The sequence below is a fragment of the Lithobates pipiens genome, unplaced genomic scaffold (assembly GCF_037356315.1).
Source record: "Lithobates pipiens isolate NorthernLeopardFrog02 unplaced genomic scaffold, aLitPip1_a1.2 Scaffold_27, whole genome shotgun sequence".
Classification (NCBI taxonomy): domain Eukaryota; kingdom Metazoa; phylum Chordata; class Amphibia; order Anura; family Ranidae; genus Lithobates; species Lithobates pipiens.
This window is the reverse complement of record NW_027507788.1, coordinates 60,368,049-60,395,665: the sequence shown is the minus strand read 5'-3', so window position 1 is coordinate 60,395,665 and position 27,617 is coordinate 60,368,049. Positions and strand designations below refer to the sequence as shown.

Here is a 27,617-nt window from a genome sequence, read left to right as displayed (position 1 = left end):
TTATTCCAGATAGGAAAAGGAGACCCATTCGTACCAAGAGGATAGGACCACCCCGCCACCGATAGGTCCGGCCCTATATATATTTTCCTGGGCCCCCCCCCACTCCCGCAACCCGTCTAGAAGCTTACTGTCCCCTTTAGACTGTATTTCAGTCAAGTTTCATTTCTATATCTTTTTCGTTTTTGTCTCTTTTTTTAATTTTTTTTTTTTTATTATATTTACCAGACCCACCCCAGCCAGAAAGGGGGCACCCAAACTCAGATGTGCGCAGACCCACCATCTTCTACCCAGGTAGTAAGGGGCACCCATACCTCCTCTGGGCCTCCCCCACCACAGACCCCCCAGGCAGGGCAAGACCTCCCCCCTCCCGAGGGGCCTGGCCCTCCATTCCTTCCCATGTGGACCCCCGCCCCCGTACCGGGGGAAACTGCACCCCAATAGCTAAAACCAGTACCAAGCAGGGAAAAATACTCCCGCTCCTCCTGTACCGCTGCATTCCCGCACCACGTTCCCAGTTCACCGGACCCCAGCTGTCTTGCCACATGTCCAAAGCCTCCAGGTACACAGTGCCCCAGTCCCCACCGTCCACCGCTGACCCCAGAACCCGTGAGAAGGCGCGCTTTTGGGGACCTGCACCAGCACCCACCCTGCCTCTTAGGTCAGAGGCAGCTAAAACCCCCCATACTCCCGTATCCACCCTGGCACCAGCGTGAACATGGGCCAAAAGAAAACCAGTGACAAACCCCCACGCAAACCTGACCGCGGGTCCTGTCCCGCATGCCGTGGCCTGGGCCCACCCACACCGATCCCCCCTGCTAACCCTCAACCCGCCATAAAATAGAAAAATTGTAACAGGATTTACCCAGCAGCCTGGTGCGAGTCCCACCAGCCGAAGATCCCGCCGCTCGGCTCTGGGGCTCTTCCTCCTCTTCCGACCAAGCCTCCCCTGCGAATGCTGTTCCAACCGTCCTTCTCGATCGCCAGCCCTCCTGGGGAAGCATCCCAGGATACCGAGGATCCGCGCGGCTGCTGCCTCCGCCTTCTTGCGCCGGATCCACCCACTGGAACTCCATTGCCGTGCCTATGCATGGCCGAGCGATGGAGGGGGGGGAACCCCTGTCCCCTTCTGCAGATACCACCGAACGGTGCGTAGAGAGCCACCGGCCAGGGCAATGCAGGCCTGATGTCCACAGCAGGATTAATTGTGCTATGAAATTTGTCGGTGCCGAGCTCCGCCCCCCCCCCTGCCGACTCACTGCCAGGGGGGGGGTTGAGGGAGCCCGCGTTTCCTCTCGCTGCAGCGGGGGGGGGGGTGTGCAAAACTGTCCATGTCCCCAGATCGCCCCCTACCACTGGTCGTTGTGGGGGGGGGGGCTGTGCAACCCCGTGTCGGCCACTGGAGAGCGAAAGCCCGCCAGTTCTCCCCAAAGCTCCACCAGCGGCGGAGCCCACGTGCTCTGGTGTAGCGCCGTGCACCCCACCGTCCCCGGAGCCCCCCCGTCGCCGAATGCCGTAGGGGGGGTAAGGATCCCCCAGCCGTGTGCAATGCGGGTGGGGGGGGCGTGTAAACCGCGTGTCAGCCTCTGGAGAGCGAACGCCCGCCGGCCCTGATCTCCACCAGAGCTCCGCCCCCGCCACCTCCCCGCCAGCGGCGGAGCCCACGTGCTCCCGGAGAGCCGAACCGAGGGCTCCCACACCGCTGTGCACCACACTGGTCCCGAAGCCCCCCCGTCGCCGAATGCCGTAGGGGGTAAGGCTCCCCCAGCCGTGTGCAATGCGGGTAGAGGGGGGGCGTGTAAACCGCGTGGCGGCCTCTGGAGAGCGAACGGCCACCGGCCATGATCTCCACCAGAGCTCCGCCCCCGCCACCCCCCCGCCAGCGGCGGAGCCCATGTGCTCCCGGAGAGCCGAACCGAGGGCTCCCACACCGCTGTGCACCACACTGTTCCCGAAGCCCCCCCGTCGCCGAGTGCCGGCGGGCGGGGGGGGGTTAGGATCCCCCATCCGTGTGTACCGGGAGCAGCACCCATCCAGTCCGAAGTCGTCTATGGGGAAAAACCTGTGAGAGGGGCTCCAGCGGCACTGTTCAGCCCGTACGCGTGGACCCAAGCACATGTCGCCCGCTCACCTCGACCGCCCCCCCTCTCTCGTCTCGCCGCCATCCTGCCCTCCGTGTCGCCGGGCCAGACCGCATCAAGGCTCCTCCAGGCTCCTCCAAGCTTGCTCCTGTACGCTGAACTGATGCCTGGGGGAGGGGCCAGCTCCTTTTTACTCTCCTGTCCCCTCCTCCCCAAGCTCCTCCAATCATGCAAGCCCTCGCACTTCTGCACCCTGTTAACACTGTCATGCCCAGCCCTACGCTATTTTTTCATTTTATTTCTTTTTCGCTCCAGGCTTTCCTGTCTGGAGTGATGTAAGAGCCCACAGTATTCAACCAAGTTTTTATGTTGCTGCGACTCAAACAGACTTGGGGACAAAAGGCCTCCTAGCGTTTTCGCACGTCGGCTTGAAAACCTACAGCCCGACTTAAGTATTGGTGCCAAATCTCCATCCATGGAAAGTATTTATCTATAATAGTATAATAGTTTTTTATTTTGTTAAATTCCAAGGGGAAGGCTGTTACAAAAGTGACTGAACTTGCTTTCCTGTCATTAGAACTCCTACTATTGCTATGGCTCTTTTTGCGACCAGCATTTCCCAAGAGGGTAATTCTATTTTTCTCCCTGGCCAGACGAGCTGCTCTATCTATATTCCATTTATCATATTCTCGTGAATGGAGTCGTGAAGCTATAATGTTGCACTGCTTGTTAAAACCTTCTTCGGAGGAGCAGTTACGTCTGGCCCTGGTGAACTTCCCCATCGGGATGGATCGTTTGGTGTGAGCAGGTTAGCAACTAGTAGCCAGAAGCAAGGCATTGCCTGCGCATGCCTTACAATAGGTACATGTTGTAACCAAACCCTGGACTGCACTGCCTGTTAAAGTAAGGTCTAAGAAGTTAATGGCATCCTTCTGATTATCAAAACTAAGTTCTAAATTGAGATTATTTTTGTTTGCTAAGGATACAAAGGTGACACAGTTCGTGAGGGAACCATCCCATACAATCAGAAGGTCATCAATTTAGCAACCGTAACTAATTATAGAACCACATGGGTTGTGTTGGGAGAAGAGAAAGGTCTCCTTCCACCAGCCCATGTACAGGTTTGCCAGGGATGGTGAAAAACGGGCCCCCATCGAAGCTCCCCTACATTGCAGATAAAAAACTTGATCAAACATAAAATAATTATGGCTAAGCAGAAATTCAACTGCCATAATTATAAACTCTCTCAAATTGGTGTCGTAAGTGCTGTAGCATGTCAGATGATGTTCTATGGCTTTAATCGCAAGGTTGTGTGGAATACAGGAATATAGTGACTCCACAGCAATGGTGAGCCACTGGTATTCCTCTTTCCATACTACTTCCTGTAAAGATGCCAGTACTGATGTGGTGTCCTTGATATAGCCAGGTACTCTTACAACCAATGGTTGAAGATACTGGTCTAACCAATGACCCAAACACTCAAAGAGAGATTTGATGGAGATTTGGTGCCCAATCCAAAATTCGATATGTGGAGGTATCTTGCAACTGGCGCAAAGCCTCTTCTTTATAGTCACTTGCGTTTAGGATGACGACTGAGCCCCCTTGTCAGCCTCTATTATCACTAGATCGAAACGTGACAATAGCATTTCTTTCTAATTTAGTGAGATTGTCCTTGTGACACAGGTATTTACCAACAGCTTTAAAGGCACAGTGAAAGAAAAAAACAAAGGTAACAGATTACATTTGCAAAGTATTTTGATATCCCTTAAGCCGCGTACACATAGTTACATAGTTACATAGTTACATAGTTAGTCAGGTTGAAAAAAGACACAAGTCCATCCAGTTCAACCAAAAAATAAATAAATAAATAAATAAAATATACTATATATATATATATATATATATATATATATATATATATATATATATATATATATACATACCTACATATATACATATACCAGCCCATATACCCAATTCTATACCCACAGTTGATCCAGAGGAAGGCAAAAAACCCCAGCAGAGCATGATCCAATTTGTTAAAGCAGGGGAAAAAATTCCCTCCTGATCCCCCGAGAGGCAATCGGATTTTCCCCGGATCAACTTTACCTATAAATTTTAGTACCCAGTTATATTACGTACACTTAGGAAATAATCCAGGCCTTTCTTAAAGCAATCCACTGAGCTGGCCATAACCACCTCTGCAGGGAGTCTATTCCACATTTTCACAGCTCTTACTGTGAAGAAACCTTTCCGTATTTGGAGATGAAATCTCTTCTCCTCTAGACGTAAAGAGTGCCCCCTTGTCCTCTTTGTTGACTTTAGCAAAGGTCAGACGAAACGAATCCGGCTGACAATGCAATCGTGTGTGGGCTCCATCGGACCTTTGCTGTCCAAAAATCTGACGGACTTTAGAAACAGAACATGTTTCAAATTTTTTCATCGGAATTCCGCCGGACCCAGTTCCAGTTGTATGCTAGTCCGACAGACAAAAAACTACACAAGGGCAGCTATTGGCTACTGGCTATGAACTTCCTTATTCTGATCCAGTCGTACGTAATCACGTTCGAGTCGGACTTTGGTGTGATTGTGGGTGGCCAAGTCTGTTCATTCGGAAAGTCCTTCGGAACTCCGTCGAAAGTCCGTCAGAAAGACCGTCGGACCTAGTCCGTCTAAAAGTCCGCTTGTGTGTACGCTGCATTATTTATTATACAACTGAATGTATTTTTACTGAAAATTCTGAAAATAAACTTTTCTGATGGAGTTGCTCCTTTACTGTCTTAACCACCACACGACGATATAGGTCGGCGGAATGGCACGGGCAGGCAAAGTAACGTACCAGTATGTTACTTGCCTCCTGCGGGCGGGGGCGCATCATGCCCCCCTAGTGCCCAAAGCAGTCGGCATTATTGCGGGAGCGATCCGTGCTGAGGGGGAGGCCACTGATTTTAAGGGAGAACTATGGGGGGGGCACGGGGGTCACTTACAAAACCTTAAACACATAACTGCAGCATTCGCAGAGTCAGGCCACATCCCTGTGATCGCTAACAGTTTTTTTGTTAGCGTTTTGATACAGTCGCTGACAACCTAGGAGCTTTTTTACCTGTGAGTCTCACTAGTGTACGACTAAATTTAGAGCCCAAAATGGCAAATCAAAGGTACACTAGTAAAGAGGCCTACACGTTTCTGAGCATGACAGATAGTGAAGAGGAAGTCACTCATCCATCAGATTCAGGCTCAGAATATGATCCTGTAGATGACAGCGGCTCCATGACAGATAGCTCTGATGACGGATTTGTGGTCCCTGCCAAGGTCAGGCGTACCAGACCGCAATCTACTTCTTCTGTTGAGGTGGAAGATCCGCAGGTCCCTTGTATGGAGCAGAGAAGTACTAGTGCTGCTCATCCTTCTGGTGAACTGGCAAGCACCAGTGGCCTAGTACACCCTGGTTGTACATCCAGCACTGCAGTAACTCTTAGTGAGGTGGAGAGTCCTATAAGTGCAGTTTAAGCTGGTGAGGTGGCAAGCACAAGTAGTGTCCCGCTGCCACCAAGAAGACGAACACAGGCCCCTCGTGCCCATAGTGCCCTTCCTGCTGCATTCGCCAATCCTAATTGGGAACCCACCACTTCTGCAGCACCCGTACTTCCCCCATTCACTGGCCAACCCGGCATTCAGGCAGAAACAGTTGATTTTGCATCACTTGATTCTTCACTGAAGGTCTCTATAGATCTATTGTGGACCAAAACAATTTGTACGCTGGTCAACACATCACCACTATTCCCCAGTCCTCCTTTGCCAGAGATTGGAAACCAATTACGGTTTCCGAATTTAATCTCTTTCTGGGCCTTTCCCTCAACATGGGCATAACCAAAAAAAGTGAATTGCGGTCATATTGATCCACTGACCCAATTCAACATATGCCCTTGTTCTCTGCCTCCATGACCAGGGCACAATACAAGCATATCTTACGGTTCATGCATTTCAATGACAATGAACTCTGTCGTCCTCGTGGAGACCCTGGATACCATTGGCTCTACAAAATTCGGCCAATTCGTAAACCACTTCAACCAACATTTTGCAGATTTGTTTACTCCCCATCAAGTAGTCTGCGTTGATGAGTCCCTGATTACGTTTTCTGTCCGCTTGTCATTCAAACAGTACCTTTCCAGCAAGCGTGCCAGATATGGGGTCAAGAGGTATAAGCTCTGTGACGGGGCCACAGGCTATACACCTAGTTTTATGGTTTACGAGGGTAAAGATAGTCACGTAGAGCGGACAAACTGCCCTGACTACATAGGAAGTGCTGGCAATATTGTGTGGGACCTGGTGTCACCCTTATTTGGAAAGGGGTACCACTTGTACGTGGACAATTATTACAAGAGCGTGCCACTGTTTAGTCAATTGTTTTATCAGCAGATTGGAGCATGTGGCACCGCGCGACCTAATCCCGGGGCTTTCCCCAGCGGCTTGTAGATTCCCGTCATAGGCTGGGGGAGAGAGCCTGCTTTCAGTGTAATAACTTGCTCGCTATGAAGTGGAGGGATAATAAGAATGTTTTCGATCTTACCTCCCTTCATGAAGACACAACGGTCCAAATGAATACGGCGACTGGTGTTATGGAGTAACCCCTCTGTGTCCACGAATATAACTGAAATATGGGAGGGGTGGACCTCAACAACCAGTTGTTGGCGCCATACCTAGTTGCCCATAAGGCCAGATGCTGGTACAAGAAAGTGTCTGTTTATTTATTTCAATTGGTTTTGCTGAACGCTCATGTGCTATACAGTGTTTCAGGATGGACTAGATTCTTCCTTAAATTCCAGGAAGAGATTGTCAGAGACCTTCTGTTTCCAAACGGTGCTCCACCTCACCTTCCCCAACCAAATTCAGTAAGCCGGCTGCATGAAAGGCATTTTCCTTATGTCCTCCCGAGTACCCCTACCTAACGAGCCCCCCAAAGAAGATGTCGTGTCTGCAGCAAGCACAGATATAGGCGTGACACCCGCTATTTTTGTCCCTCCTGACAATCCTGGTCTTTGTATACCATACACTAGTTGAGTATTAGCGTAGGGTACAGCATTGCACAGACTAGGCACACTTTCACAAGGTCTCCCAAGATGCCATCGCATTTTGAGAGACCCAAACCACTGGAACCGTTACAACTGTTAGAACTGTTACAGTTACAAAAAAAAGTGTAAAAAAAATAATAAAAAATAAAAACACAAAAAAAATATAAAATGAAAAAAACAAAAATAGTTGTCGTTTTATTGTTCTCTCTCTCTCTCTCTCTATTTTCTCTCTATTGTTCTACTCTTTTTTACTGTATTCTATTCTGCAATGTTTTATTATTATGTTTTATCATGTTTGCTTTTCAGGTATGCAATTTTTTTATATTTTACTGTTTACTGTGTTTTATTGTTAATAATTTTTTTGTTTTTAGGTACGACATTCTGCTGCAGAGCGGATTTATTTATCTTGACAGCAACAGCATTTGCTCTCATGATACATGACTCCGTGACTCCAACGCTGTCGGTGGTGATTTCACCACCACAGTTAAACAAAAGAGCATATATGCCGAAGCATGGGGGCAGCAGGGGTGGAGGAGCGATTTGCTCCTACCTTTTGCGGGAGGATGCCCCCATGCTTCGGCATATATATATATTTTAGGCACAGATTGCGTTTAAAAATGTGTTATTTTTTAATATGTTTTTTTGTATTTGCTTTGCACATATGGTAAGTCTTAGGCCGCGTACACACGGGCGGACTGTCCACCCAACTAGGTTCGTCAAACAGTTTGACAAACAGTCCGTTCAAAATTAGCATGAACGGACTTGACCACACACGACGAACGAACAGTCCGCTGAAAACTTGCGCGATGACGTGAACGGCACGTACGACGGGACGAGAAATTCGGCGTCCGATACACTGCAATGCAACCTTCGCCGTGTAAATTCTTTCTGAGCATGCACGAGACTTAGTTTGCCGAACAAGCCTACACACGAGCGGACTGTCCGCTCAAACCAAGTTTCAGCGGACAGTCTTACGGAAATTCCGAAAAACTTTGTTTGTCAGACTGTCCGCTGAAACTGTCCGCTGAAGCCCACACACGAGCGGACTGTCCGCTGAAACACTGTTCAGCGGACAAAGTTGGACGAACAGTCCGCCTGTGTGTACGCGGCCTCACTGTTATACTGTAATGTTACTTTGTTTTATTGTTAACCATCATTTGCTTAGCAGGTACGTCATTCAGTTGCAGATGCCCCCATGGTTCGGCATATATAAATGGTGCATGTATGCCCATCATTAGAAGTGGGTGGATGAAGGGAGGTATTCTAATGGTGGGCATACCCACTGATCAATCTCTTTTTTTCGTTCAGCCCACAGGCTGCATGAGAAAAAGAAAATATTACAATATATGGCCAACAAGGACCAGCAACGAACTGGTATGTTGCTGGACTTTGAGTGGTTATACCAGAATGATGCCTGCATGTTTAGGTATCATCTTGGTATCAAGCACCCCTGTCCCCCTACTCTCGCGCAAAGGTGAACGCAAACTTCGGTCTGGCGTCAAGTGTAAACACAAACTGAACCATGCATGTGAGGTATGCCTCTCAGCAAATAGCTTGGGGTGTCTACTTTCCAAAATGGGGCCATTTGGGGGGTTTTGTGTCATCTTAGCATTTTATGGCCTACAAAACTGTAATAGGTAGTGAGCAGTGAAATCAAAAATATACTCCCTTAGAAATCCTGAAGGTGGTGCTTGGTTTTCAGGGCCCCGTACCCGGCTAGGCTCCCAAAAAGTCCCATATATGTGGTACCCCCATACTCAGGAGAAGCAGCATAATGTTATTTGGGGTATAATTAGACATATGTCCATGGCATGTTTGTGCAATATATCACTTAGTGACAACTTGTGCAAAAAAATAAATAAATAAAAGTTTGTAATTTCCCGCAACTTTTGCCAAAATATAAAATATTCCATGTACTCAACATGCCTTTCAATAGCTTGGGGTCTCTACTTTCCAAAATGGGGTCATTTGTGTGTGGGGGGGTGCCATCTGGGCATTTTATGGCCTTCAAAACTGTGATTGGTAGTGAGGAGTGAAATCAAAAATTGACACCCTTAGAAATCCTGAAGGCGGTATCCCCATACTCAGGAGAAGCAGCAGAATGTATTTTGGGGTGCAATTCCACATGGCATGTGTAAGCAATATATCATTTAGTGGAAATTTTGTGTAAAAAAAATAAAATAAATAAAAGTTTGTAATTTTCCCGCAACTTGTGGCCAAATATAAAATATTCCATGGACTCAACATGCCTCTCAGCAAATAGTTTGGGGTGTCTACTTTCCATAACCATGGCATGTGTGAGCAATATATCATTTAGTGACAACTTTTTGTAAAATGTTTTTTTTTTCATTATTCAATCACTTGGGACAAAAAAATTAAATATTCAATGGGCTCAACATGCCTCTCAGCAATTTCCTTGGGGTGTCTACTTTCCAAAATGGGGTCATGAGGGGGGTTATACTGCCCTGCCATTTTAGCACCTCAAGAAATGATAGGCAGTCATAAATTAAAAACTGTGTAAATTCCAGAAAATGCACCCTAGTTTGTAGCCACTATAACTTTTGTGCAAAACAATAAATATATATTCTTATTGACCTTTTTTTTTACCAAAGACATGTGGCCGCCGAATACATTTTGGCCTAAATGTATGACTAAAATTGAGTTTATTGGATTTTTAGTCGAAAATATAAAGTTTTTTCAAAATGTTCAGTCTTTTTCCCTTTATAGCGCAAAAAAAAAAAAAAAAAGCAGAGGTGATCAAATACCATTGTAGCGGATGACATTTGGGATCAAATGTCACACGCATTGTAAATTTAGTTTTTGCCTCAGGACCTTACAGTACTGAGTGTTAATTGTGTAGGTAAGCCTTAACACCAGTCTGGCCAGGCCATGATTGATGTTCTGCCTGGTAATGTGAGCGGTGAGGTGCACATGACAGGCTAGAAGCAGGCCTGGTTGGATGTTTGGGTATGGCCCTCTCGGAGCCAATCAACGGGAGTGCCGGGCCCGCTGAGGAGTCTGGGAGGGGGTACTTAAGCAGGTGTGGGTCACGTGTTCGGGGTTCCGGAGTTGTTCGAGAGGTCTGTTCTGGTTCCAGGACCGGGGTAGCCCTGTGAGGGGTCCCGGTCATGGGGTGTTTGACATCTCGCCTCATGTTCCTGTCAGTGGCCCCTGATAGACCCAACTGGTCTGGGATAGGGATCCGTCTGTTCCCGAGTCTCGGAACTGGCTGGTCCGAGGCGCTGTAACTGAGGGAGGATTCAGAGTGTCTGGGTGTGCTCTCGGCTTGGAGGGGCACCACAGCTCGTGCAAGTGACTGGGGGAGGACTCTTTGGAGGAGGGCCGACAAGTGGCATCCTGAGAAGTGCCTGGTTACTGAGTTGGGATGGACATTGACCAGTTCACACTTTTGCAGCACCTCAAAGGAACCGGGAAACGTTCCAGGTACGGTTCGAAAAAGGTTCCTGTTTATCTTCAGTTGATCGTTTTGAGTCAACATGCTGAATGCCATGACCTCTGGCTAGAGGTCTGTTCAGCCTTGAAGTACCCTGCTGCGAGTGGCTACTCTCTGGGTGGAAGTAGAGACTTTGTTAAACCAGCAGTTCAAGGTACCTGAGTTCTTCACCCGTGCCCTCTGTTATCAAAGAGACTGTGTTTTGTGAAAGTTCTACTGCAAAATAAAACCTTTTGAAAGGACTTTATCTGTGTCAGTGTACAAGTCGTTGGGTATCAACCCTGGGAACCCCTAAAGGTGGAAGAGCAGGCCAGGAGAAGGTAACTGTAAGCCCATTAAGTCAAGGCCGCCCTGCAACGGGTTATGGCCTCTACACCATCAAAAGAAAGCTCTATTTGTACGAAAAAAAGGACTTAAATTTTGTTTGGGTACAACATTGCATAACCGCGCAATTAGCAGTTAAAACAACGCAGTGCCAAATTGTAAAAAGTGCTCTGGTCAGGAAGGGGGTAAATCCTTCCAGGGGGTGAAGTGGTTAACCAGGGAGATTTCAATCTGCTGTTGATACTAAATGAGCTTTAGCAACATTTTTGGCAGTGACAGAACAATTGCAACCGACCTATCACCACTGCCAGCCCTTCCATCACTGCCCGGTCTTTCTCCCAGGTTCGGCTCTGGACATTTGAATCACTGGGCTGCGGTCATGTCACTCCCCCGCATGCGTACAAGAATCACCATCGCAGCACATCGCTCTGGATTGGCAGCACACACAGTATGCCTTGAATGCAGAGCTACTGTGCATGCATTGGTGACCTGACCGGCTACAGCTGCAGTGAATACCTTCTAAACAATGCAGTTTTAGAAGATTATCATAATACTTACAGGTAAGCTCCATTATAATCTTACCTATAGGTACAGGTGTACATGTGTATAAAGGGCTCAAGTCCTGCGGGAACACATGGGAACGGAGTTCCTGTACCTTTTCCACAACAGGAACTCAGTTCCCATTAGCAGCCGTGTCCTGCAAGACTTTGAAGTATGAGAGCTGTGTTGCAGGTGCTACACCAGCAGCCGCCGACACAGCTCGCAATAGTATGTGCCGCACACTTGACCATTCAGGCATTGCCAGTAGGGGGCACCATTACAGGTTCTGCTTCGATCTACCTGTAAATCATAGCTAGCTGACGGGTAGATAAACTATTCTGCTCACAGGACATGCAGGGAGAGAGGTGAGCTGAGGGAGGAACATCAGTTTGGGGTGGTAAGCTGAGCACAATACCTGGCAAAGTTTAATGCCCGGAGGGAAGTTTATGTGGAAATATGTGAAGGGTTGGAATAGCAGCGAGTGTGTGTTGGAGCCCTGCAGAGTTTGCAGCCCCCCAACCTAACATACATCTCCTAAGCAGGAACACATCACTATCTCCCCAAGCATTCTGTCCAGATAATGTGCAGTTCATTTATGACCTTTCCGTTTAACCCTGTGTTATCCAAACTCTGTTCAATGAAAAGTGTAAACTCACCACATAAACACTCTATATACAAAATAACATTACCCAATAAAGATCAGAACATGATGTTCACATTTGCATGGAAGCACAACTGAATGAATGCTGATTGTTCAGAAAATTACCGTATTTATGCTTATTGAGGATTGTTGTTTTTTTTATGTACTAACAGTTAAGCTTCATATACACAATATGAAAATTGGATGATAAATACCACTTTTGAAGCGTTCGTGCATATGAGCGTATCTTTTTTTTTTTTTTTGGTGGGAGAGTGGATCTTGGGTGGGAGTTCCCACACTTTTTTCCCCAAGACTTGACCCCTGTGTGTATATCAAGACTGTACTACCACTTTCAGAAAAGATTTCTACTCACCTAGCATTTTTCTAAATAAATATTAATTTCAAACTGTCAATGGTTATGAAGTGATCCTTATAAGGAAGTTGCCTTTACACAAATTGCCTTGAAAGAGCTTGCTTGTAGTTTTACAAACAGCCAAGCTGTCCTAATAAAGGAAATTAAAGTGATCGTAAGGGTAATTTTTTTTTTTTTAAATAACAAACATGTCATACTTACCTCCACTGTGCAGCTCGTTTTGCACAGTGTGGCCCCGAACCCGCTCTTCTGGGGACCCTCGGTGGCTCTCGCAGCTCCTTCCCGCCCGCATCAGATAACCCCCTAGGAGAAGCGCGGGCGTGCTCCTGAGTCCAGCATTTGGCGTCCATAGAGGCCAAATGCAGAAATCCCCCCTCGGCGCCCCATGTCATTGAATTTGATTGACAGCAGTGGGAGCCAATTGCTGCCCTGCTATCAATCTATCCAATCAAGAGCCGGGAGCCCATGCAGAGAGAGACAGCGTGTCCCCGCCAACTGAATGAAGGGGTTCAGCTAAGTAAAACGGGGGGGGGGGGGCTGGTGACTGCCATATGTTTTTTCACCTTGCATTAAGGTGAAAAAACACAAACCTTTGCAACTCCTTTAAATGCACCTATTCAGATCCACCCATTATGTCAGTTAATACATTATGGTGTTTGAAATGCTACTTACTTGGCTAGAGATGTTGAATCCTTCCATAACATTCCTGCCCCCATCTAATGTGCTGTGGTCCTCAGGAGACTGGGAGGCAGGGGCGGATGCTGTGCACACAATGATGACAAAGAAAGCCAGCAGCAGAACACTCATTGCTGGGCTGGATGGCAGGTGATGGGTTGTCAGTTATCATGCATATGAAAGCTAGAACAGGGTGCAATGATGTGAAAAGCTAGCAGCGATACAAATATGTTGTACACGGCTATGCAGCCATTCAAGATATTGCATTCTAATGGAAGATAATGAAGGAAAACCTTCTAGGCTAGAGCATCCCCTAGTGGGTACTGACTATTATTGCATGCATATAGCCATGCTAAGGTCCAAGTGAAATTAACCACTTCAATACCGGGTACTTAAACACCTTCCTGCCCAGACCAATTTTGAGCTTTCAGCGCTGTCACACTTTGAATGACAATTGTGCGGTCTTGCTACACTGTACCCAAATTAAATTTTTATAAATTTTTCCCCACAAATAGAGCTTTCTTTTGGTGGTATTTGATCACCTCCACGGTTTTTATTTTTTGCTAAACAAATAAAAAAAGACACAAACATAAACAATTTAGAAAAAATATGTGTTTTTTTTGTTTCAGTTTCAAAACTTTTGAAATAAGTAAGTTTTCTCCTGATTTCACTGATAGGCACTGATGGGCACTGATAAGGCGGCATTGATGGGCACAGATGAGGTGGCACCAATGAAGTGGCACTGACGAGAGGGCATTGATGGACACTGATATGTGGCACTAATAAAAATCTCTGTTGTCTAAATGTATATAATTGTGGATTCTGAGCCCTTACTGCTCGTTTTGTATTCCCCTTTGTTTGCTCATCTAGTTTGCGGGGAACGTTGTGTGCGACCGAATATGTAAATAAAGGGCGGAACACACCCGCCCATTATCTCTTCGGTCCGCTCATCTCTCTAAAACACGTTCTAAGTATATGCAAAATGAAGGGCGGTACGCTCCCGCCCAGTACTCTCAAAAGCGACTTCCGGCCGCTATGGAAACATCCCAGTTGAAGTCAATTCATGACGTAACGCGTAGGAGACCGGAAGTGACGTTTACACGCGAACGAATCATTCGCTGATCTGTTGTTTGCTGTGCGCTCTGCTATTTCATCAACCTTGTGAGTAGTTTATTTTTGTTTAATAAAGAAAGAATTTTTAACATACTACACTATGGTGGATTCCCCTTTGTCTATCCCTTGAGCATATATGTGCTAGTACTCACGGAGGAATCAGATGATTGGTGGTGACGATAGAGAAATGTGAAGTTCCCTCTCCATCCATCTCCTGGTGTTCCTTGTAAAAGGTTATTTCTTCGCTGAATACCTTACAGCAGTAAGGTAATTACCTAGTGTGATCAGCATTTACACAGAAAATCACCTGTACGGAAGAGAGTTGGCTTGGCACATCCTGCACTTCACTATTTGGTGGTGTTATTTCACCACATGTTTCACAATTTGAATATGTATGGGTCACTCTGATTAGATTTAATCGTTTTTGCTGCTATTTCTCTACCTTTATATATTTTTTGTTGCTGCTGTTTTTATTTTTATATTTTTTGGTTTATTGCGTGTATTTTACCCACATTGATCTCTGGATATATGCACTTTTTATCACAGCACCATTGTCGGTATCACGTATATGATATATTTTTATATATTTAATGTTATGTACACATTTTATATATATTATGCACAGATGCACTTTTATTCACTAGTTTTTGTTTGCTTTAGCACGATTGCACTTTTTGCCGTTAGCATTGAAATCTTTGTTTGAGATAGTCCAATATTGGTCTCTAATATAGGAAGCGCAATACTGTACTGATGGATGCCAATCAGTGCCAAACAATAATGCATGCCAATCAGTGATGCCCATTGTGGGCACTGATTGGCATCCATTGCAGGCACTGATTGGCATCCATTGTGGGCACTGACTGACATCCCTGGTGGTCTAGGGTGGCATACCTGGTGCTGGGCATCCCTGGTGGTCTGGTGGTATCCCTGGTGGTCCAGTGTGGGCATCCTCGGGGGGGGGGGGGGCTGCGCTGATAATCGATCAGCACAGACCCCCCCGTCAGAGGAGCAGCCAAACGTCTCTCCTCTCCTCGCGCGAGTGAGGAAAAGCCGATCACTGGCTCTTCCTATTTACACTGTGATCAGCCGTGATTGGACACGGCTGATCACGTGGTAAAGAGTCTCCGTCGGAGACCGTAGTTGCGGGGTGTCAGACTGACAACCCGCAACAACGATCGCCGCGATGCGCACCCCCGCTCAAAATCCTGATCACGTCATATGATGTCCGGTCAGGATTTTGAAACCACTATGCCACCGTGTTTCTGCTATAGGGCGGGTGGCAAGTGGTTAAACCCCAAAAGCAAAAATCTAATTTATTTTGGTTTCTCTGTTAGATGTGGTGGCTGAACTAGTTTCCCTTTTTTAGGCTTTTACCGTATATACTCGAGTATAAGCCGAGATTTTCAGCCTCTTTTTTGAGGCTGAAAGTGCCCCCCTCGGCTTATACTCGAGTCACCGCTGTCTGACTGCCCGAACAGCGTGTCGAGCAGACAGACAGCGGCCATTCTACCTTTCAAAAGCCGCGCCTCCGGCTCCGCCTCCGCCTGTGATAGGCGGAACACTCAATTTCCCAGCAGTCAGTGTTCCGCCTATCACGGACATCGGCTCATCCTCGTACTACGGACGAGGATGAGACGATGTCTGTGATAGGCGGAACACAGACTGCTGGGAAATTGAGTGTTCCGCCTATCACAGGCGGAGGCGGGAGGCGCGGCTTTTGAACAGGGGAATGGCCGCCAGGGCGCCGACGAAGAGCGGCGATCCTGGCATGGGACGACACGGAGGCTCGGGACGGGACGACACGGAGGCTCGGGACGGGACGACACGGAGGCTCGGGACGGGACCGGACGGAGGCTTGGGACACAGGTAGGCTGGACACACAAGGCTGCACGGACACACACACACACACACACACACACACACACACACACACACACACGGACACACACACACACACACACACACACACAGGGAGGGATGGATGGATGGACACACACACACACACACACAGGGATGGATGGATGGATGGACACACACACACACAGGGATGGATGGATGGATGGACACACACACACACACACACACACACACACAGGGATGGATGGATGGATGGACGCACACACACAGGGATGGATGGATGGACGGACACACAGGGATGGACGGACACACAGGGATGGACGGACACACACAGGGATGGACAGGCATATCTCACCCTCGGCTTATACACGAGTCAATAGGTTTCCCAGTTTTTTGGGGGTAAATTGGGGGCCTCGGCTTATACTCGGGTCGGCCTATACTCGAGTATATACGGTATTTCCTTTTTCACCTAGTAAGCTGTCCAGTAAAAGCCCATAGATGAGACTTTTTTTGCGTTCAACCAGCGGGTTGAATGAAAAAAATTACTCTTTTTCCCCCCCATCTACACACTAAATGTGGCGGGCCCTAGGGGAATGTTGGTGGTCAGGCCTAGGGGAGAGGCCTGGCCTAAAGCTGTGAAAGGGGCCACAAAATTTCTAATGGCTGCTGCTTACAATAGTTAAAGCAGGAGTCCGCCGGGAGTCCGCTGTTTTTTTTTTTTTAAAAGCCAGCAGCTACAAATACTGCAGCTGCTGACTTTTAAAATAATGACACTTACCCGCCCAGCGCGCCCGTGATGTCGGCACCCGAAGCCGATCTCTCGATCGTCTCTCGGGTGCTGCCGCCACCATCTTGAGTATGGGAATCTGGAAGTGGAGCTTTTCGGCTTCATTTCCCGGTTCCCTACTGCGCATGCGCGAGTCGCGCTGCGCAATAAGGATGGTCCCCGCTGTCTCTGGGATCCGTGTGTTTCCCAGCAGGCAGCGGGAGACCTTCGGAAAGGGGCGTAGATTTTGTGGAAAGGGGCGTACCTTCTGCAGAATCTATGCCGGAAGTGGGTGCAGTTACCTGTACTGTACAGGTACCTGCTCCCCCTCCCCCCTGAAAGGTGCCAATTGTGGCTCAGGAGGGGGGGAGGGTTCCAATGAGCGGAAGGTCCACTTTAGGGTGGATCTCCAATTACATTTTTTCATCTATCCAAAACCCATAGGTGTGCGCAGCCTGTTGCGTTAGGGTGTGCACCTTAAAGCGCCAACAGATATGCGTTTGTGACATATTTACCGGCCTTTTTCCTGCTCTCTATTCTGAATAAATGGGGGGAGGGGGTAGCAAGGGAGCACACAGGGGGACCTGGGCAGCAGAAAAAAGAGGAACAGGGACTGGAGGGGTTTCATATATTGGTACTAATGCCTTGTATTTTCCTCCTGTGTCAGCTGAATGTCAGCGAGAAGGAGAGGGAGAGGAGGAGAAGCCTACTTTCCTCTGTTGCAGGAGGAAAATACAGAAATACAGATCGTTTCCACTAAATTCCAATTCTTCTGTCCAGGTTCTGGGGGTTGGCAAGGAAGGATCACGGTTGACCTGTTACTTACAAGCGATTGATGGGTTGCCCACCCCAGTATTAGGGGGTGCCCAGGCACATTTGGCACACCCCTTGCCCATGCTTATGCTAAAACCTTGATCCCAGAAGGAAAAAAAAAATCTGTTGCTGTAGTTACATAAAGTGTAAGCTGGAGTTGTTAGTCAAGTCTAAATCTACCAGTGCATCTAATACTATACTCTTTCTAGATAGAGAGGACCGGAGCGGGACGGACCGCAGGGATGGATAGAGGAGGGCCGGGCATGACCGTGTGTCTAGTGACACACGAAGGGGTGGGATTTAGAAGGGAGAGGCGGGGCCGAAGGAAGGGGAGCGGCCAGTTAAAGGAAGGGGGCGGAGCCGGGAACGGGCAGTGCGGAAGGAGGAAGACACGAGGAGGCACTTTTTTCACTGCTCCTCGTTTTCGTCCCGAACATGGCCGACGTGGAGGCGCTTCGGGAGAGGCTGCGGGCGGCGGCATCGTCTCGGGGACCAGACTGGCTGCACCAGCAAGTGGCGGCGGCGCTGGACGGGTCCGTGGAACGGGAGGAACGGCCAGGAGGCGCGGATGGCGGCGGACTGGCGGCACGTGGGCAGATTTCCCGGCCGCCGACAAGGTACTCGCCTGGGGCGGTGGGGGGGCCTGCAAGACTTTTCAGGAGCCCGCGGGGGGAGTACTCCTTCCCCCCTGCTAAGAGGAGCCAGCCACTACATCTGGAGGGGTTTGGGCGGCCTGCAGGCCGTGGACATGTGGGAGGGGGCGGGGCCACGGAGTTACATGGCGGGCCTTTGCCAGGCCCGAGCGGGACCTCATCACATGTGGTTTTGGATGCTGCAGCCCTGCAGGGGCCGGGGGGGGCTTCCAGACGGAGGGTCAGGCGCCCTGCGGATGCCGGAAGGGTGGCCGTCAGCAAGGGGACTTCCGCGTGGGGTGTCTCCCCCGGCCGCTCTGCACGTAGCGGGGGGGGCAGACGGCAGGCCCCCCCGCGCGGCTCGTGTACATGGACGCACGGCTGCGGATGTCCGAAGCAGGACCGGAGTTACCCCGTCAGCAGCCCTGTGGGAGACGAGGGGGGCGGGCAAACGGGCTCCTCATGGCACGGCCAGGAAGGGTGCTTTTGCGGCCAGGGGTCCACCATTGACGATCCCCCCGGCAGCCCTGCACGGGTCGCGGGGGGTTGACGGAAGGAGCAGCGTTGGGCCAGCCGCTGGGGGCCGAGCGGGCGGGGGTAGGGCCAGTCCGGAAGGGGGGCAGAGACTGTCAGGTGACCAGGGGCGGGCATCACGGAGCAGGAGCGGTGCCCGGAGCGGCCCACCTGCCAGCAGAGCCGAGAGACAGCCGGTCCCGCTGGACAGCGGGGGGGGCAGCCGCCAGTCAACGAGGGGCGTGGAGCAGCCCGCCTTCCAGGGGCCCCTCGCCAGGGGGGTCGCCGTGTGCGGAGGAATTGGCCGGTGCGAGCAGATCGGAGGGGGAGCTGTCGGAGGAGGAGGAGGTGCCCAGTCGACCGATCACGTCCAGGGAGGTCCGAACAGCGGCTGTGGGGAGTCCGCCCAGTCAGCCCGGTAAGTCGACCGACAATGTTGTTTTCACTACTGCTTTGAGGGGTTTGTTGGATTCTGTGTCGGTGGGGGGGGGAATGACGGGGTCTCCCGCGCCACCGCTGGCTGCCTCTGCCCAGCCGCGGGGCGGGAGTGTGCCCGACGGGGTGGCGCGGGGCCAGCTGCAGGACCTGTTGGAGGGTTTGCGGGTTCTGGTGGGCCGTTTTGCTGGTAACCCGGTTCTGGATCCCGTGGTGGGGCGAGGTGTCGACTGCGTGGAACAGGCCGGCGGGGCGACTCCTGGGGTCGCCGACGGGGTGCTCAGTGAGGGGTCGGGGGCGATACCCGTGGGCGGTCAAGCGCCGGAGGTTTCGGATAAGGTGAGTACGGCGGATTCGCCGGGCACGGAGAAGACGGCGAGGTCGGACATTGTGAGGATCGCGGATGCGGCTCAGTGCGAGGTATATGTATGCTTTGAGGGACCATTGGGGGCGCATTTAAAACAGGAGGTGAGGGACAAAATCTGGAAGGGGGAGTATGTGGAGATTTTCTCCCTTTTGCCCCTGGAAAAGTTCAACCTGGATAGGGTTAAGCCTGATGATACGAAGAAGGAGGATGAAGAGAAGCGTCGGTACCGTTTAATCCAGCGCACGTTTGCTAACTGGCTACAAGCGTTCGCTATTTTGGCGAGCGTCATCGGGGAAAAGAGCCCCGAACACTGTTCGGCCTTAATTTGTTACATGGACGCGGTTGGGGAGGCCCATAGGGTTTATGGTGGCACGGCGTGGCTTCGCTACGACGAGCAGTTCCGTCAACGCAGGGCGGTGCGACCTGTCTTGCGTTGGGACCACAAGGACATTAGCCTCTGGATGAGGTTAATGGCGTCGGCAAGGACCCCTGATGAAAAAATGGGGAGTGTGTTGGCAGTTCAACGATGGCTCCTGCAAGTTTGGTGGTGCCTGCAAGTTCAAACATGAGTGTTCGGGCTGCGGGGGAGGACACGCACTCGCGCGGTGTTTTAAGAAGGGAAAACGTGCCGGAGAGCCTTCGCACAAGAGGGACGACGCCGGTGATGTGGGAAAGGATGGTTCCTTTCCTAAATAGGTACCCGGATAGGGCGGCAGCGGGGTTGCTCTACGCCGGTTTTCGGCATGGGTTTAAGATCCCGTGTGCGTTATCGGTGGTGCCCCCGCTGGCGAGGAATTTGAAGTCGGCTTTGGAGCACCCGGCGGTGGTTTCTGAGAAGCTGGCGAAGGAGGTGGCCTTGGGGCGGATGGTGGGGCCTTTTACGACGAGACCGTTAGCCGAGTTGGTGGTGTCGCCGTTGGGGGTGGTTCCCAAAAAGGAGCCTCACAAATTTCGGTTGATTCACCACTTGTCATTCCCGAAGGGGGGGTCGGTGAATGACTTCATTGACCCGGAGGCTTGTACGGTGTCGTATACGTCGTTTGATGCGGCGGTCCGCTGGGTGAGGCGATACGGTCGTGGGGCGTTGATGGCGAAGTCTGACGTGGAATCTGCGTTTCGACTTTTGCCGGTTCACCCGGATAGTTTTTATTTGCTGGGTTGTTGTTGGCATGACCGGTTTTATGTAGATAGATGTTTACCGATGGGTTGTTCCATTTCCTGCGCGATGTTTGAGGCGTTTAGCTCCTTTTTGGAGTGGGTGGTTCGGGACGTGGCTGGTGTTGACTCCGTCATCCACTACTTGGATGATTTTCTCTGTGTGGGCCCTCCTTCTTCCAATGTGTGTGCGATTTTGCTGTCCACGTTGCAGCACATTGCGGAGAGATTTCGGGTGCCTTTGGCAGCTGATAAGACGGAGGGCCCGCGTACAGAGCTGAGCTTCTTGGGCATAGTGATTGACTCCGTGGCGATGGAGTGCAGATTGCCGGAGGGGAAGCTCAGGGACTTGCAGAGGGAAATTCGGGAGATTCACGGTTGTAAGAAGGTTCGGTTGCGTGCGTTGCAATCATTGTTAGGAAAATTGAATTTTGCGTGTAGGATCATTCCCATGGGGAGGATATTTTGTCCCAGGCTGTCGGCGGCCACGGCCGGGGTGCGGTCGCCTACACACTTTATCAGATTGACTAGGGAGCATAGGGAAGACCTTTTGGTGTGGTATCGATTCCTGACCGAGTACAATGGCAAGTCAGTGTGGATGTCGGGCCCGGTGAGTAACTTCGACGTGGAATTGGTTACTGACGCCGCGGGATCCACAGGCTACGGAGCGTTCTTTCAAGGTCACTGGAGCGCTGAGCCGTGGCCGCGATCTTGGGTGGAGGCGGGTTTCCTTAAGAATTTGGTGCTGCTGGAACTTTTTCCGGTGGTGCTGGCCTTGGAACTGTGGGGGCGGGCTTGCCGGAACTTGAAATTGCGGCTCAATTGCGATAATATGGGGGTTGTGCAGGTGATCAACAGCATGTCGGCGTCTTCACAACCCGTCATACGGCTGATGCGGCAGTTGGTGTTGCGCTGCTTGCAGTTGAACATTTTGCTTTATGCTGTGCATATCCCGGGGGTTGATAATGCCCTGGCTGATTCTTTGTCTCGGTTCCAGTGGGACAGGTTCAGGACTCTGGCGCCGGACGCGAAGGAGGAGGGAGTCCCCTGCCCGGGCTGGATTTGGGAGTTGGCGTTGGAATCGCCGCAGGATGGATCCGGCGGTCCTTAAGTGCGGCCACATGGTCGGCTTATACTAAGGTATGGTTGGAATGGCTGGCTTTGGTCCGGGAGGCGGAGGTCAGGGGTGAGGAGCGTGAGATGAGGCTTTTGGTGTTGTATTGGGTGACCAGGAACATGGAGGAGGGGAAGTCGGTTTCATCCATAAATAGGAAATTGACAGGGGTGGCGTTTTGGTTCAAGCTGCGGGGGATGGTGGATTGGACGAAGGATTTTTGGGTGAAACAGGCTGTTAAGGGATATCGGTTGGAGCATAAATGTCAGGATGCGTGGCGGCCTATTACTTTCGTGAATCTTTTGGCGTTGTGCGCACAATTGGGATCGGTGTGTTCATCGCGCTTTGAGGGGTTGTTGTTTTTGGCGGCTTTTTCGCTGGCGTTTTTTGGGGCTTTCAGGATCGGGGAATTGGTGAGCCCTTCCAAGGCGGTCGGGGGTGGTTTGTTGGCGCAGGATGTAGCAGTGCTCGACGATACCGTATCGGTGCTGTTGAGGAGGTCGAAAACGGACCAACGAGGTGTGGGGGTTCGTGTGACGTTGCATGCGTTGCCGGGCTGTGTGGCATGCCCTGTTCGGGCGGTTGGTAGCTTTGTTCGGGAAAGGCCGGCAGGGGGTGGTCCTTTATTGGTTCATGCGGATGGGTCTTTCTTGTCCAAATACCAGTTTGTGGCGGTACTGCGACAATGCTTGCAAGGGTTGGGTTTGGATAGTGCAGCGTAACGCTTCCCACTCCTTCCGTATCGGGGCGGCCACGGAGGCCGCCAGACGCGGGTTGGATGAAGCGGACGTGCGGAGGCTGGGGAGGTGGGAATCCAGACGATTCCGTACTTATGTTAGACCGCAGTTGGTTTGTGAATAAAAAAAAAAAAAAAAAGGGTTTTTTTTTGTACAGTGGTTGGTGAGTGATTGCTATGTTCTGTTCTGTTGTTTCAGATGGAGGGCCTCCGCGCCTCGTCTGGATCCTGGGGCATTCGTATGTGTGCTGGGGGGCCAGGAGAGGGGATGCCAGACCAGGTGGGAGACAGTTGGGGATCTCCGGGCGGGAGGCGACCATCCGGTGGCTGGGTAGGCCGGGTATGATGTGGGGCAGGGTGGTCCCAGAAGTGGAGAGATATGTTGGTTTGGACAGGCCGCCGGATGTGTTGGTCGTGCATGCAGGAGGTAACGACCTGGGTGTTCGTACGGTCAGGGACCTGATCGCGGATATCAAGGCGGACCTGGTATACCTGCGCACAGCTTTCCCGGACACGTTGCTGCTGTGGTCAGACATGGTGGCGCGGACAACTTGGCGCATGGCCCGGTCTGTGTACAGACTCAACAAGGCACGGATTAGAATCAATAAGGTGGTCGGGAGGTTTTTGGCAAAAGAAGGGGGGATGGTGATTCGCCATAGAGACTTAGAGGTAAATGTTGGCCTTTATTTAAGGAAGGATGGGGTCCATCTTACGGATGTGGGCATTGACCTTTGGTCGTTGGGGCTTCAGGAGGGCATTCAGGCGGCCCTGCGGGTGTGGAGGTGCCATCAAGGATGAGGTTTCACCCTTTCAGGCTGTGGCGGTAGTTATTTATTGGTCAGTGACGGTAGCAGTTATAGAGGTGGAAAAAGTGGGTGGGGGGCTCGTCGGTAGATGGCCCCTCCGGTGTGTACATCAAAAGTTTTGATGAATACTGGTGTTGTTGCACTGCGGGAACGGTGGTTGTCTCCGAGCGGTACAGCTGGAGGCCTATGAGGTTATGGAGAAAGTCCCGCAGTGCCCCCCTGGGTGTATATATAGATATATACGAATATATATATTTATAGGTATATGGGAAGAAGGAGTTTAGCTCCGTCACTGACCAATCAATCTGGTGAAACATGTTGTTTCTTGGTTATATGTGTTTATATGTTATTTAAGGGTATTTATTATTAAAGTAATTTGGAGTTTTATTTTGGTTGTTTTCAATAAAGGCTGTTGTGGCCAGTTTACTCCACGAGAACTGTGTGGTCTATTATTAAGGGAAAAGGGGTAGGAGTAAAGGGGCTATTTCAGCTGAGTGTATATCTGGGCTACACGGGTCAAGAGAGGACCGGAGCGGGACGGACCGCAGGGATGGATAGAGGAGGGCCGGGCATGACCGTGTGTCTAGTGACACACGAAGGGGTGGGATTTAGAAGGGAGAGGCGGGGCCGAAGGAAGGGGAGCGGCCAGTTAAAGGAAGGGGGCGGAGCCGGGAACGGGCAGTGCGGAAGGAGGAAGACACGAGGAGGCAGTTTTTCCCACCCACCCTCCCTTTATAGGTTGTTGTTACTGTAGGCTGTGTTAATGTTTGTTTGTCATTGCAGGTTCGGGAGCAAGGGTCGTCATGACAGCTGGGGTTGGCGGTAGTTATTTATTGGTCAGTGACGGTAGCAGTTATAGAGGTGGAAAAAGTGGGTGGGGGGCTCGTCGGTAGATGGCCCCCCCGGTGTGTACATCAAAAGTTTTGATGAATACTGGTGTTGTTGCACTGCGGGAACGGTGGTTGTCTCCGAGCGGTACAGCTGGAGGCCTATGAGGTTATGGAGAAAGTCCCGCAGTGCCCCCCTGGGTGTATATATAGATATATACGAATATATATATTTATAGGTATATGGGAAGAAGGAGTTTAGCTCCGTCACTGACCAATCAATCTGGTAAAACATGTTGTTTCTTGGTTATATGTGTTTATATGTTATTTAAGGGTATTTATTATTAAAGTAATTTGGAGTTTTATTTTGGTTGTTTTCAATGAAGGCTGTTGTGGCCAGTTTACTCCACAAGAACTGTGTGGTCTATTATTAAGGGAAAAGGGGTAGGAGTAAAGGGGCTATTTCAGCTGAGTGTATATCTGGGCTACACGGGTCATGACAATGCTGCTATACAAAAGTGCCTCAGTTGCTCCTCCAGAGAATTAGTGACATCCTGAAACAAGAGGCAGGCTTGCCAGGTGAAACAAGGACAAAAAGTCAAAAAGTTCTGGGCAAATTCTAAAAGGGCCCATTTTAAATGCTTTTTGCAAGTTATTGTCATAAAAAGTGTTTGCCCCAGAGGACATGTATCAATGCAAAAAAAAAGTTTTTTAAAACGTCTGTTTTCGTGAGCAGTGATTTTTTTTTAATGCTGAAACAATAAAAATGAAATATTCCTTTAAATATCGTGTCTGGAGGGTGTCTAATATGCCTGTAAAGTGGCGTGACTGTAAATGTTTAGAAAAGTACCACAGCAAAATTACATTTCTAAAGGAAAAATTGTCATTTAAAACTGATCTCGGCTATAATGAATTGTCAGGTCTTGGCAATATAGATAAAGCTCATTGAAAAAAAGGGCAGGGGTTCCCCCACCCCAGTCCATCACCAGGCCCATTGGGGAACCCCGAACCAAAAAAAAAAATAGCTTGGTCCCCCCACCCCAAAATCCATACCAGGCCCTTCAGGTCTGGAACGCAAATTAAGGGGAACCCTGCGCCAAATAAAAAAAATGGCATAGGTCCCCCCAAAATGCATACCTTCAGGTCTGGTATGGATTTTAAGGGGAACCCTGCGCCAAAATGTCAAAAAAAATGGCGTAGGGGTCCTTCCAAAATCCATACCAGTCCCTTATCTGAGCATGCAACCTGGGAGGCTGCAGAAAAAGAGGGGGGATGAGAGAGCCCCCTCCGAACCATGCCAGGCCAGATGCCCTCAGCATGGGGAGGGTGCTTTGGGGTTTGACCCCAAAGTACCTTGTTCCCATGTTGATGGGGACAAGGGCCTCATCCCCCACAACCCTTGCCCGGTGGTTGTGGGGGTATGCGGGCGGGGGGCTTATCGGAATCTGGAAGCCCCCTTTAACAAGGGGACCCCCAGATCCCGGGTCCCCCATGTGAATTGGTAATGGGGTGCAATATACCCCTACCATTTCACACAAAAAAAGTGTCAAAAATGTCAAAAATGGTAAAAAAGACATGAGACAGCTTGGGACAAGTCCTTTATTAAAAAATAAAAATAAAAATGTTTTGCAATGAAAATCCACGCCGCCCGACAGAACAACAAAAAAAAAGAAGCCATAACCGTTCTGACTCCATGGGAGGCTCCCGCCGACTGACACTTCTTCTGGGTGACAGTTCTTATATAGCTGAGGGCAGGGCCACCCAGTGACATAAACAGGTGACCCTGCCCCCCAGAGCCGGTGACGTCAATGGCAGGGAATACAAAAGCCAGACACAGTCAGTCCTTGCTGCTATGCCAGAGGACATGACTTATACACTGTGGGCCAGAGTTGTTTAGTAAGTTATATTTTCTACTCATTTTCCTTTTGCTTTAGCGGTTGATGATGGGTTTCTTTGAAGTTGATACGGCTTTATACACAGATATTTTGCCATAATAGCAGCTTTGTGGTATACATTATGATTATTTGAATCAAAATATTTTTTTTTTACCATTTATTCAGCCATTTGAATTGGTGGTCTTTGTGTTATCAGTCCCTGCGATACCCTTCTATCATTACTACTTGCCTTGCTTCCCATACCTATCTTAATTTAACCCTACTTTTTATGCATATCTTTGCTTAGCTTTATGATGAATTTGTCTCCAATATCTAATTTTATTTTTTGCATTTTTTGATTTCTAGTCCTTGTTTTCCTTGCAATCTTTCAACTTTGCCTGGCTCACTGGTTTATATCTCCTAGTCATTCTCCTCTTGAGCTTCATTAATTTTGTTTTTACATAAGTATATAATGAACATTTTTATATCAAAGGATGTTTCATCCCTTTTTTTGCAATATTTGCAACATAACCACTAGCAATTTTCTATTAAATTTTGAAACAATATTTATTTAATTTTTTTAGCTGGATCTTTTGCCCTCTACCGTCTTTGGTGTCCTTAGATCTGTGGGGTGCTAGTGATTGATTACTATCTGGTGGTGGTCTGAAGTGGTGGACTTGGTCTGGATGAACAGTGTTGGTCTTCTAAGTGGTGCCCCTCTTTCAGTGTATCTTTTGCTATAGTCATTATCGAATATGTATTGTTAATTACCGTATATACTCGAGTATAGGCCGACCCGAATATAAGCCGAGGCCCCCAATTTACCCCCAAAAAAACTGGCAAACTTATTGACTCGTGTATAAGCCGAGGGTGAGACATGCCTGTCCATCCCTGTGTGTGTGTCCGTCCATCCCTGTGTGTCCGTCCATCCCTGTGTGTCCGTCCATCCCTGTGTGTCCGTCCATCCCTGTGTGTCCGTCCATCCATCCCTGTGTGTGTGTGTGTCCATCCATCCATCCATCCCTGTGTGTGTGTGTCTCCATCCATCCATCCATCCATCCCTGTGTGTGTGTGTCTCCATCCATCCATCCATCCCTGTGTGTGTGTGTCTCCATCCATCCATCCATCCATCCCTGTGTGTGTCTCCATCCGTGTGTGTGTGTGTGTGTGTGTGTGTGTGTGTGTGTGTGTGTCCAGCCTACCTTTGTCCCGAGCCTCCGTCCCGTGCCTTGCCTCCTTGCCTCCGTCCCGTGCCGGGCCTTGCCTCCTTGCATCCGTCCCGTGTCGTGCCTTGCCTTGCCCCCGTCCCGTCCCGTCCCGTGCCGTGCCGTCCCGTGCCCTCTTCGTCGGCGGCCATTGTAAGTTCAAAAGCTGCGCCGCCGCCTTCGCCTGTGATAGGCGGAACACTGAATTTCCCAGCAGCCTGTGTTCCGCCTATCACAGACGTCGTATC

At 49.8% G+C, this 27,617-nt stretch overlaps 1 protein-coding gene across 5 annotated transcripts in view; it reads right to left on the bottom strand.

The window, feature by feature from the left end:
- LOC143933889 (dickkopf-related protein 3-like) overlaps positions 1 to 13,442 on the bottom strand; it is a 194,719-nt gene extending 181,277 nt beyond the window's left edge. For 3 of the 5 annotated variants that reach the window (XM_077456999.1, XM_077456997.1, XM_077457000.1), the window contains exons 1-2: positions 13,154 to 13,442; positions 12,482 to 12,611 (exon numbers count right to left, since the gene is read on the bottom strand). Coding sequence is in view for 1 of the 5 variants with exons in the window: in XM_077456996.1 (XP_077313122.1) it covers positions 13,154 to 13,197 (44 nt within the window). In the remaining 4 variants the exon portion in view is untranslated. The remainder of the gene's footprint in view (positions 1 to 12,481; positions 12,612 to 13,153) is intronic. The other 2 variants (XM_077456998.1, XM_077456996.1) reach the window with 1 other exon arrangement.
- Between the last annotated feature and the right edge of the window lie 14,175 nt (positions 13,443 to 27,617).